General features: G+C 33.5%; 1 protein-coding gene across 1 annotated transcript in view; it reads right to left on the bottom strand.

Annotated features, from left to right (window-relative positions):
- The window catches only part of LOC114330269 (potassium channel subfamily T member 2), a 630,795-nt gene that overhangs the window by 309,737 nt on the left and 307,228 nt on the right, over nt 1-13,830 (bottom strand). The window contains exon 7 of the mRNA XM_050662017.1: nt 5,384-5,533. Coding sequence (XP_050517974.1) covers nt 5,384-5,533 — 150 coding nt within the window. The remainder of the gene's footprint in view (nt 1-5,383; nt 5,534-13,830) is intronic.

Raw genomic sequence — 13,830 nt, 5'->3', positions numbered from 1 at the left:
AGAGTTTATTTAAGTGTGACATACGCCGCAAAAATCAGATGTAACTCAAAAAACCCTACTATACAAAATTGTTTTACAGAAAAGTTCCCAAATCTCTTCATAAATAAACCAAGAACGGACAAACCCTTCTACGCAAGAATTAGAAGCTACTTAAATCAATTAAACTACACGCTCCCAGAATGCTTTCCTTCCCAACTGTCCTCAACTCCTCCGTGGCAAATAAAGAACCCTCAGTGCCTAACACACCTCATTTCTTTCGATAAACATTCAACAAACCCACAGTTAATCAAATCCGCCTTCAATAATATACTCCACAACTACAAGGATTATACACATGTATACACCGATGCATCTAAATCAAATGAAGGCACTGGTGCTGCAGTCATAACCCCAACATCAACAAATAAATACAAACTCCCTTCAGAGTACTCCATTTACTCTGCTGAATTATACGCTCTATACCAGGCCACCCTTGCTGTCAATGCATCCAGTAATACCAAATATATCATACTCACAGACTCCCTAAGTTCTGTACAGTCAATCCAATATGTCTACCCATCTAATCCTTTGGTCATCAAAATAAAACAAGAAGTTCATACCGCTCAACTGAATGGAAAAATTATCATATTCCTGTGGATACCATCCCATACTGGAATTCAAGGAAATGAAGAGGCAGACAACGCTGCAAAAGAAGCTGCAAATAGTGATAGTGCGGAGTATACGGAAACATTTACGAGTGAGGATGTGAAAGCGGCGGTCAAACGTAAAGTGCGGTATATGTGGGAAGAAAAGTGGAAAGTGTCATCGGCCAAGCTACGTAAAATTAAAAAATCGATAAAACCTTGGCCAACATTACCAACAAGTCGGAGAGACCAGGTAATATTAACGCGACTCCGATTAGGTCATACGCGGTTAACTAATAGTCATGTGTTTTCCAACAAACAAGAACCAAGATGCGACAACTGTGAATAAAATATTTATAAACATACAAATGTAATAAAAATTATTGTCCGCTACTATTGTTTCGCTAATAGCCAATTTGGCTGATGCGATTTTGTTAATAAAAAAAAAGTCTTATGTTCTCCAACTTAGCCTCGTTTTCCCTATAACCAAAACCAATATTTTTGTCAGTTTGTAAAGTTATTTAATAAAATATAATTTTTACTTTACTTCTCCGAAGTATCGTTAAGCCGAAAATGGAATAAGCAAACTCAAACTTTGTGTACCTTAGCGGTTGACATTCAACCAAATTCAATATTCATAAACAACAAGAAAGAAATAGCGGGCCCCCATTGTGCACGGTCTCCCTTTGCCGGTTATCTTTTTATTAAAGAATAAGCATAAAGATAACTCAATAGATACGAAAATGTACAAAAAGAAACAACATACAAAAGCCACATTATGCTTTGACGAGATTGGTAAATTTTTAAAGTAGGTATCTTGATGGGACATGCAAGAGTTTTTTTTGAATGTTTGTGAAATGGATCAAAAGAAAATGTGATGTATATAATTCCTGTTTCCTGTAACTGAAAGTACAGTATTTTATATTAAAAAGAGGGTGACATCTGGTCATATTAAAATACACACTTTTTTCAGGAGCTGTCGTATTTTGGTTGTATTGTTGATACTATACAAGGTGATTTATTAAGAATGTCCAATCTCTGCGTTGTAGATTCTACACCTCAAAATGTTAAGATTTAACCCAAATCATTTAAATAAAATGTGGCTCCTTACTGAGTTACAGGGTCTTTTATTTAAAAATTTATTAACTATTTTTACCCAGTGCTTTAAAACTACTTGACATATCCTTATCATATTTGGTAGATGATGTTGGTACTTTACATCCTACTAAATTATGATTAAAAAACGTTTCTGGCTACTACCAGAGGCGTACGACGGGGATATTGAATAGTTTACCTTTCCCAAATTCTACGCCACTGGAGGCATTGCACTTTTAGCACAATATTTCGATTCTCCAATACTTTTTTGTAAATAATATACTCTTCATTCGTAACGTTAAAGTCATTAGTTTTCGAGATATTTGAAGTTGAAAATGAAACGGAACAGCTATTTTGATTAATGTATTGTGCCCTTTCATTTTTAACTTCAAATATCTTAAAATCCAATGATTTTATCGGTACGGACGAGGAGTGTATTATTTACATAAAAAGCACTGAAGAATCGAGAAATTGTACTAAAATAGTAATTCTGCTAGTGGCTTAGAATGGGGAAATGGTCAACCATTTACTTTCCCCTGTCGGCCGCCTCTGGTTGTAGCCAGAAATTTTTTTAACATATTTTATTAGGGTGTACAGTACTTACACATTTTGCCAAATACTATAATGATATGACAAATACTTTTAAAGTACTTGATATAAATATTTAATATTTATGTAATAAGGATGATTGATTTAAAAATTTTTAAAAATTTTGTACTTAGTACTTTAAAAGTATTTGAAATATCCTTATCCTACTTTTAAAAAAGTGTAGGTACTGTACACCCTACTAATTTATGTTTAATAAACGTTTGTGGCTACTACCAGAGCCGTACAGGGGAAAGTGAATGGTTGCCCCTTCGTAAATTCTACGCCACTGATGGAATTACTGTTTTAGCATAATATTTAGATTCTCCAACACTTTCAATGCAAATAACATACTCTTCATTCGTAACGATAAAATCATTAGTTTTAGAGATATTTGCAGTTAAAAATGTTTCATTTTCAACTTCAAATATCTCGAAAACTGATGACTTTATCGTTACGAATAAAGAGCATATTAAAAATGAATAACCATTTTCAATTTCGTTGCAAAACGAAAATACAGCCGAACCATATTCTAGTCCAATCAGAGAGTGCTGCAAGCACCTCTACCGGTTTCGAAACTAATTAGTCTCTCATCAGGAGGCACATATGCTGCTTTCCCTGATCCAACCAAAACAAACCCCAGCGTGCAGTCCCGGATTGCAACGAACGAAATGGCATAGATGCCCTAGGGGCAACTGCTACCAAAAAGACTAAGTTTTTACTCTAATGGCATATAAAACAACATAATGCTATTCTACATCCCACCAGAATGAAAACAATGGGAACACTCTCTGGTTACACCTCCGAGGCTTCTACAATTTGCAAGCAATACGGATGCTGAGACTAAGGAAGATGAGGAAATTCTACAATTTACAATTCACGTCCCATCTGCTCAGCGCGGTAAAGTTCCAACGAGAATGGTTCCCTTCATACTCCACACAGAGTAAATGTAAATCATAAATGAATAACCATTTTCAATTTCGTTGCAAAACGAAAATACAGCCGAACCATATTCTAGTCCAATCAGAGAGTGCTGCAAGCACCTCTACCCGTTTCGAAACTTATTAGTCTCTCATCAGGAGGCACATATGCTGCTCTCCCTGATCCAACCAAAACAAACCCCAGCGTGCAGTCCCGGATTGCAACGAACGAAATGGCATAGATGCCCTAGCGGCAATTGCTACCAAAAGACTAAGTTTTCACTCTAATGGCATATAAAACAACATAATGCTATTCTACATCCCACCAGAATGAAAACAATGGGAACCCTCTCTGGTTACACCTCCGAGGCTTCTACAATTTGCAAGCCATACGGATGGTGGGACTAAGGAAGATGAGGGAATTCTACAATTTACAATTCACGTCCCATCTGCTCAGCGCGGTAAAGTTCAAACGAGAATGGTTCCCTTCATACTCCATTGTAAATTGTAGAATTCCCTCATCTTCCTTAGTCTCAGCATCCGTATGGCTTGCAAATTGTAGAAGCCTCGGAGGTGAAACCAGAGAGGGTTCCCATTGTTTTCATTCTGGTGGGATGTAGAATAGCATTATGTTGTTTTATATGCCATTAGAGTGAAAACTTAGTCTTTTTGGTAGCAGTTGCCGCTAGGGCATCTATGCCATTTCGTTCGTTGCAATCCGGGACTGCACGCTGGGGTTTGTTTTATCGAGAGCACATATGTGCCTCCTGATAAGAGACTAATAAGTTTCGAAACCGGTAGAGGTGCTTGCACCACTCTCTGATTGGACTAGAATATGGTTCGGCTGTATTTTCGTTTTGCAACGAAATTGAAAATGGTTATTCATTTTTGATTTACATTGACTGTGTGTGGAGTATGAAGGGAACCATTCTCGTTGGAACTTTACCGCGCTGAGCAGATGGGACGTGAATTGTAAATTGTAGAATTCCCTCATCTTCCTTAGTCTCAGCATCCGTATGGCTTGCAAATTGTAGGAAGCCTCGGAAGTGTAACCAGAGAGGGTTCCCATTGTTTTCATTCTGGTGGGATGTAGAATAGCATTATGTTGTTTTATATGCCATTAGAGTGGAAATTTAGTCTTAAAGAGTATATTATTTATGTAGAAAGTATTGTAGAATCGAAATATTGTGCTTAAATTGCAATTCCGCCAGTGGCGTAGAATTTGAGAAGGGTAAACCATTCACTATCCCCTGTCGTACGCCTCTGGTAGTAGCCAGAAACGTTTGTTTATCATAATTTAGTAGGGTGTATGGTAACTAAATTTTCTACAAAGTATGACAAGGATATATCAAATAGTTATAGAGTAACGGGTAAAAATAGTTATTAAATTTTTAAATAAAACTAAAACACCCTGTAACTCAGTAACGAGGAACATTTTATTTAAGTGATTTGGGTTAAATCTTAATATTTTGACGTCTAGAATCTACAACTCAGAGATTGGACATTCTTAATGAATCACCCTGTATTCTTAATGTATACATTTGGTATTTATTTGACAAAAATTACATGCAGTGAAATAATGTTTCAAATGTGGTTTGTGTGTTAAACTCATTTTCGTAGTTTTGCGTTTTCGAACCACTTACTTTGCAATTTTTTCTTAACAATCCATATTTCAAAATATCACATTTTGACTGCATTTTTTGGTTGTATCTACCAAAATTTGATACATAAATTTGTAGGACAACGTCGCCTTATTCTCAGTGTACTCGTTTAAATACACCAACATTTAGAAGCCAAAAAACACGACTTTTTGGATATTTGTCAGAAAACTTACAATAATTCTTGTAAAATGTGCTTACTTTATAAAATAAATTCAACAGATTTATTAAATCAATGCATAAAGTTAACACAAAATGTAACAAATATAATGCACTAACACGGGTGTCAATTACTAAAATTGTAGATTAGGTTTCACGTAAACAAAAACAGTTATTTTCCTAAAAATTTACATGGACAAACTCTGTTATTCATTCTATCAAACATCATTTAAGAAGACATTTTATCCAATACAGACAAACAAAAAAATCTGTTTTTGTGGAGTGTACCCAAATGAGTACACCAGAAACAAATGGTTTAAAACAAAATATGACAAATACTTACTTTCGATGCGAATGAAAACTGGCATATGTAAAACTTTTTCCTTCGTATTCTCCGAAAAATCGACTATCCTCCAATTTGATATGATAAATTTCGTTGCCCGAACACCTTCCATATAACCGATGCCATTCCTCTTGAGACTGCTGACCCTCCCTGAAAGAAGATAGCTGTTAGATAATTACATTAAGGGCCGGTTGTTCGAACGCTAATCAAGAAGTTGATTATAATCAATCAGATTATTGTAATCAATTTTCTTGATGTGAATCAAATCGAGACATCAAAAATACATGTAAAACACTAATCATTCATTGATTGTAGGTAAAGCAGTAATTAAAATATAGCCGCAACTGTTAAATTATTAAAAATTGCTTATTATTATTTATTTGTAAGTAAAAACAAGAAATTAACATCAGAAAGAGTTCAATTATGGTTTATTTTAGATTAAAGCCAAAATAATAAAATAAATCAGTCAGCAATGTCAATATAACCTCAAAATGTGACATCTGTCAGAAGTACGCTTAATCAAATATAATTGTAATTAAATATTTGATAATGATCAGTGGATTCCATTTTTGATTAGCGTTCAAACAACTGGCCCTAATACTATTAAATTGCATATTTATATATTAATAATTATTTCAATTCGAAGTTCCATTTCGGAAGAAATAATCACTCCTATTGGGACCAGTTTCTGGTTAGGCCTATTCGTGGTTTCTCTTACTCGTAAACTTAACGAACGATGAATGAAAGAAGACACGGGGATATCTATAAGTTGCACTTCATTACCTGTCTATTCATCATGGCAAAATTTCAACGAAATCTTGGTTCCGATACTCAGTTAGGATAACATTAATATAAAAGGATTCTCTGTAAAACGAAAATGAGAGATATCTTACATATCAGTTCGTTCAAAAAAAAACCATAAACACCATTACGTAAGTTTCAACCTTATTAGGGATCATCTGAGGGGTATACAGGGTGTTTGGTAAAGAATGGGCCATAGCTTAACCTTAGATTCCTGAGGTTAAAATAGGCCGATTTAAGCTAATTTACCTTAGTACAAAATTTGATAATAACCGAAATACAGGGTGTCAAAATTAAACTTGTATTTTATTTATTTTTGAATATTTCCTGACAGGCATGGGACAATAACACGAAATTTGGTATGTGGTGCTGGTACTGTCCACCCTACTAAATTATGTTTAACAAACGTTTCTGGCTACTACCAGAGGCGTACGACGGGGGAACGTGAATGGTTGACCCTTCCCAAATTTTACGCCACTGGCGGAATTGCTATTTTAGTGTAATTTTCTGATTCTCCAATACTTTCTATGTAAGTAACATACTCTTCATTCGTAACCATAAAGCCATTAGTTTTCGAGATATTTGAAGCTAAAAACGAGGGAGCATAATACATTAATCACAGTAACTTTTGATTAATTTTTAATTTAATTTTTATTTTTTTTAACTTTTTTACTTCAAACTTTTAACTTCAAATATCTCGAAAACTGATGACTTTATCGTTACGAATGAAGAGTATATTATTTTCATAGAAAGTATTGGAGAATCTAAAAATTATGTTAAAATAGCAGTTTCATTAGTGGCGTAGAATTTGGAAAGGGTCAACCATTCACTTTCCCCTGTCGTACGTCTTTGGTAGTAGCCAGAAACGATTATTTAATATAATTTAGTAGGATGTACAGTACCTACACTTATACACGTATACACATACGGGCACACTCATAGTTCTTAAAGTTTTAAATAAAGAATAAATTATTAAAAAAAAAAGAATACCTTAAAATAATTTGACATATTCATGTCATACTTGGCAGAAAGTGTAGGCATTGTACACCCTACTAAATTATGTTAAATAATCGTTTCTGGCTACTACCAGAGGCGTACGACAGGGGAAAATGAATGGTTGACCCTTCCTAAATTCTACACCACTGATGAAACTGCTACTTTAGCATAATTTTTAGATTCTCTCATACTTTCTATGCAAATAATATACTATTAAGTCGTAACAAGTCATTAGTTTTCGAGATATTTGAAGTTAAAAATGAGAAGGCACACTTATTTTGATTAATGTATTATGCTCCTTCGTTTTTAGCTTCAAATATCTCGAAAACTAATTGCTTTATGGTTACGAATGAGAAGTATATTATTTACATAGAAAGTATTGGAGAATAAAAAAAATTGCACTAAAATAGCAATGCCGCCAGTGGCGTAGAATTTGGGAAGGGTCAACCATTTAACCATTTACGTTCCCCCGTCGTACGCCTCTGGTAGTAGATAGAAACGTTTGTTTAACATAATTTAGTAGGGTGGACAGTACCAGCACCACTTACCAAATATCGTGTTGTTGTCCCATGCCTGTCAGGAAATATTCAAAAATAAATAAAATAAAAGTTTAACTATGACACCCGTATTTCGGTTATTATCAACTTTTGTACTAAGATAAATTAGCTTAACCTCAGAAATCTAAGGTTAAGCTATGGCCCATTCTTTACCAAACACCCTGTACATGGCTACCTCTTATAGCCACAGAGGCGGTCATAAGAGGTTTTTGCTTTTTTACGTAAAATTATTCCTTAACATCATAGAAATATTATCCTAGAACTTTATTAAGGAAGTCGAGATATTAGAAGCCAAGTTATAGTTGTGTTTATGACGGTACCTACACGAGCTAAAACTCTATTATTTGTAGTATTGTCGCCAGGGGGTACAACGGCCCCCTTTATTTAGATGGACTTACTAACTAAGTTTTTGGTGTTTTACTTCTTTACGATCGAGAGTGAAATTTTATAATATTGGGCGCATGCGCACACAGACAGTATGTAGTTCGTTGCTAATCTTTCAAGATATGTATGTATCAGCGCTGTCAGCGCAAATAAGTCATTAAAAGGATATATTAGTGTTTTTAGTAAATGTATTATTTATTATAATTTTTGTGTCTTTGGATTTGTCTTCCTCGAGAATAAGACGTTTTATAATAATAGTAAGTATATTTAAAGTATTTTTGTATACTTCACTTGGTCTATTAAATTTGTCAGTATGTATGAGAAATCTTGTAACCTGTCAAAGCGAAGGGAATATAGCTCAGTGGGAGAGCGTGTGACCGGAGATCGAGAGGTCCCGGGTTCAAATCCCGGACGATTCATATTCCTTTTCTTTTTTTTTAATTTTTGGTATCGTTTTAACAAAAATTTTTTAATAGTGGTAGGTAAGAAATTAGTTTAATATTTAAATAAAATACAAATAACCTGTTAAGTATATTTATTTCTTTGAAATTATATAATAGAAGTGTAACTTCTTACGTGCGTACAAAGTACACACACTTTCTTTTTCTATGTATTTTGACTCACAGAATACGAATTTTTTGGGTAACAGTTGGTCCGAATGTCGATAAGATTGTTAGGTATACAACAAAACATTTTTTATTTTTTTTTTTGGACATTCTAAGCAAAAAATGCCCTTACAGTCTTTTTCGTAGGATGCATAGTTTTCGAGATAAACGTGGTTGAACTTTCAAACAATCGAGAAATTGCCATTTTTTAACCCGAATAGCTTTTGATTAAAAATTAGAATAGCAATTCTGCTTACAGCATTCAAAAGTTCAAGTTTTCTTTGTATACCGTGTGTAGGAATCAAACTGTGTTCTTTTCTCAAAGTTCGCAACACCCTGTGGAATATTCTAGCATTTATACAATACTGAAATTCAAACCCAACTATAGCTTCAGATTTTCTTAACATTCTGTTTTTCGATTTATTTGATTATGTTGGATAATACAAAAGTTAGGTACTTTAACAACTAGCCACGTTCTTCATCAGTATAGGGTGTTTCTAAATAAGTGCGACAAATTTTAAGGGGTAATTCTGCATTCAAAAATAATGACAGTTTCCTTGATAATCGTATGTCCGCAAATGCTTCGTTTCCGAGATCAAGGATGTTGAATTTTTTCTTACAAAATGACGATTGATTTATTGCTTTAAAACCGGTTGAGATACACAAATGAAATTTGGTAGGTTTTAAGAGATAGTTATTGCGCATTTTTTGACATGAAATTAAAAATTGTATATTCATCATTGGCGCGCATACGGGTAATATGACTGATCATATTACCCGTATGCACGCCAATGGTAAATTGTATGTCAAAAATGTGCAATAACTACGTCTTTAAACCCACCAAAGTTCATTTTCATATCTGAACCGATTTTAGAGCAATAAATAAATAGTTAGTTTGTAAGAAAAATGGCAACACCCACTATCTCGAAAACGAAGCATTTGCGGATATATATAAGCAAACTGTCGTTATTTTTAATGCAGAATTACTCCTTAAACTTTGTCGCACTTATTTAGAAACACCCTGTACTGATGAAGAACATGGCTAGTTGTTAAAGTACCTAACTTTTGTATTATCCAACATAAGCGAATGAATCAAGAAACAGAATATTAAAAAAACATAAGGCTATAGTTGGGTTTTAATTTCAGTATTTTATAAACGCTAAAATATTCCACAGGGTGTTGCGAACTTTGAGGAAAAACACAGTTTGATTTGTACACCCGGTATACAATAAAAATTTACCTGTTTAGCAACAATATTATTACAGCGATATTGTTAAAGAATAAGGCTATAACATTTTAAAAAAATTACTTAAAAGGGACAACAGGTTTAGGAGATACGGGACATCAAAAATTACCAATTTTTTGGGGTGCCCGTTTTCTCTGACGCGCAGTGTAGTAAGTAAAAATACCCTTAAAAAAATTGAGAATGGAGGAACCCCGGTACAATGGAAAGAACACGAAAATTTAGTGAACTATAATATACAAAAACAGAGACGCGTTTTACAGACCAAGGAAAAATGTTATCTAAAATGCTTCACCGCTTGATTCTTTCTTCACTCAATTATAAATCACTAACGAAATTAAGGTAATCTATTTTTCTGATTTTATTCCCTGCCTCATAAAATGATAAAGCCACAAAAGCCACTTCAAAATTCAGTCCACGATATTTAAAAAGATTCCTTTATCCCTTTGTCACCGGTTATTTTTCCACCAAATACTCACAATCCACCGATTGTTGACCTTTCACCAAGAAAGAAGTAGTTACAAATCACTTGCTGCCGTTGCACAGAGTTGTACTTGGCATAAAAAAGTAGCTAAATTAAAAATTTCAAAAACTAGCAGTACATTATTTGACGGTTTTTGCTGTAAATTTTAAAGAACCATTTGGATTGATATGAAATTTGGCATACGCATAGCCAACATGATGTCTATTAAGATAAAATAGCCATTTCATAAGGGAGCCATGACACTTGCCCCATATTTTTTTGCTATTTTATTGCTAATTTATTACGCAAATTAAAAATTTATTGCTTCATCCCCTTCAGAGAAATAGGTGGCTATTCCAGCTTAATATTAAGCTAGAATAGCCAACATTCATATATCGGGAACGAATGTAGATAAAGAGTCGCTTCCGGCGGCCTATTTTATTGCTAATTAATTGCTAATTTATTACGCAAAATAAAAATTTATATCTTCAACCCCTTCAGAGAAACATTTAGCTTAATATTATGCTAGAATAGCCAACATTCAGATATCCGGAACTAAAGTAGACAGAGGGTAGCTTCCGGCGGCATATTTTATTGCTAATTAATTGCTGAAAGATTGGGTATACAAGAATTTACAAACTTACCCCATTCAACCCCCTACCGTTATCATCATTCCCCGGAATCTACAAAAAGGGGAATAACCAGTTTAAAGACCTATAACCAAGTGAGTATTTTTTGCTGATTAATTGCTACAGGTCTAAGCCAAAAATGAATGTTTTGCTTCATCCCCTAACGAGCAACAATGGCTACTGCGGTTTAGTACTTAAGCTACAATACCCAACACTCCTATTTCAGGAAAGAAAGCAGATAGAGGGTCGTTTCCGGCGGCATATTTTATTTCTAATTAATTGCTGAAAGATGGGGTACACCAGAATTTACAAATTCACCCCCTGCAACCTTTACCGTTATCATCGGTCCCCGGATTTCACAAAGAGTGAATATAACCAGTTTAGAAACCTAAGACCAAGTGGGTATTTTTTCCTAAGTAACTGCTGCAGGTCTACGCCAAAAACGATTGTTTTGCTTCATCCTCTAAAGAGCAACAATAGCTACTGCCGTTGAATACTTAAGCTACAATACTCAACACTCCTATTTCAGGAACGAAAGCAGATAGAGGGTCGCTTCCAGCTGTATATTTTATTGCTAATTAATGGCTGAAAAAGGGGTATAAAACAATTTACAAACTCACCTCCTCCAACCCCTACCGCTATTATCATTCCCCGGATTTCACAAAAAGTGAAAATAAGAAAATAACCAGTTTAAAAGCCTAACACGACACACTTAACCTTAACAGAAATCGAGGTGGTCACTACATTACCTATACCTATCGAAGAGGAAACACATCTTGGATGGGCTTCGATGATTTTCTAGAAAAATCATTTTTCGTTAAAGAAACAAAAAGTAGCGCCCAGATTATTAACCCTTAAACGCCCAAGGGTGGGTAAAAAATGTCCACCTAATGCGTATTCCCTTGTAACATATTTATTACGTGTTTAATTTTTTTTTAAAAATTATTTATTGTTAAAAAGACAGCCCATTATCGAATGTTAATTTGGTTCTACCAATATTTTTGAAAATAAAAGCAGCATCTTGAGTTAAATATGGATGGGCATAAAAAGTACACCCTTGGCAAAACTTGTTACTAAAGGTTTCTATATAATGTCTCGTTGGTAGGAAGATAATCCATATAATTATCGATGTATAATTACATAATCTACATAATTATCTGCCAATGAGGAGGCTGAAAGAAATAATATGGAGAAAATCGACAAATCTGAATTACTGGTATGTTAATTTTGATGTACATTGTAATTTTGTTGTAAGGTTTGTAAATTGTTTATATTAATATTTTAGAAGATGCTGTGTTTATTAAGCATAAGATTCTTAAGTTTAATCCATTTTCAACAACTCTCAATAAATATATTAGCTATTTTCGAGGTGGACATTTTTTACCCACCCTTGGGCGTACATGGAACCTAAAAAAGGTTGGGCGTTTAAGGGTTAATGTATATTAAAGATAAAATAAACTAAAATTAAATAAACAACACTGGCGTTAATTTTTTGGTACCTATGCTTAAATTCTTTTCGCAGCTTATTATTAGCACGCATAAATGCAAAAATTATGGTCAACTCTCTTAGTATATTTGTTTTTTAAGGACGTTGCATACTTTATTTTAAATGTACAGATTTTAGAGAATCTGCCAATATTACCATTTAGTTATTAAAAAACGATAATATACAAAATCTGAGCATTGGGTCACGTGTTACATGATATGTGATAATGGATATCGACAATTTACCATTGGCTCTTGAGAGACGGTATAAAAAACTCATAAATCAATATTGAACTGTACAGATATTCTTAATGAGCATTCAAGAAAATTATCAACGAAATATGAGTGTTGGGTACTGTGGCTTTAGTATAAAATTGCAGTAACCATTGTTGCTCGTAAGTAAAGGACTTTTTCAATAAGTCAGTGTTTATCGAGATATTTTGAATATTTATCGAATCCACCACATATTTAATTTGTATAATATGGTTAAATAAATACGATTATACAGAAAGCACGTAAAGGTTGGAATAAATTCATTTTGTAGAGAATGGGCGATTTTGAAATCCCGAAACAGGTTAATTTTTATTTTTAAATTACGACTTTTTGGCATATATATCGTACTAGTGACGTCACCCATCTGGGCGTGATGAGGTCATCGATGATTTTTTTAAATGAGAATAGGGATCGTGTGGTAGCTCATTTGAAAGATAATTCAATTCTCTATTCAGTAATATAAATAATAATATAATTATTTATACAGGGTGTCCAAAAAAAATTTTTTTAAATTAAATTTATTGACATAAAAAGAAGAATGTATATAATTTATTTAATTCAAAATGCCCTCACAAAACAAAAAAAAAATGTTTATTTGAAAAATAATCATTGCTTTTCGCTTAAATTAAATGTTCAAACTCTCAAGAGACAGGTGGGTGGCTGATTTAACATTGAATTTAAGCAAAAAAAAAACAATATTTATTTGCCAAATAAACATTTTTTTCTTGTTTTTTGATAGCAGTAAAATATATTTTGAATTTAACAAATTACACACATTCTTCTTTTTATGTCAATAAATTGAATCCAAAATTTTTTTTTGGACACCCTGTATAAATAATTATGTCAATGTTTATATTACTGGATAGAGAATTGAATTACCTTTCAAATGAGCTATCACTCGAACCCTATTCTTATTTAAAAAATTCTTCGATGACGTCATCACGCCCAAACGGATGACGTCACCAGTATGATATATATGCCAAAAAGTCGTAGTTTAAAAATAAAAATTGA

This window comes from Diabrotica virgifera, chromosome 9 (genome assembly GCF_917563875.1).
Source record: "Diabrotica virgifera virgifera chromosome 9, PGI_DIABVI_V3a".
Classification (NCBI taxonomy): domain Eukaryota; kingdom Metazoa; phylum Arthropoda; class Insecta; order Coleoptera; family Chrysomelidae; genus Diabrotica; species Diabrotica virgifera.
Note: the sequence above shows the minus strand (reverse complement) of the source record. Positions and strands in the feature narration are given on the sequence as shown.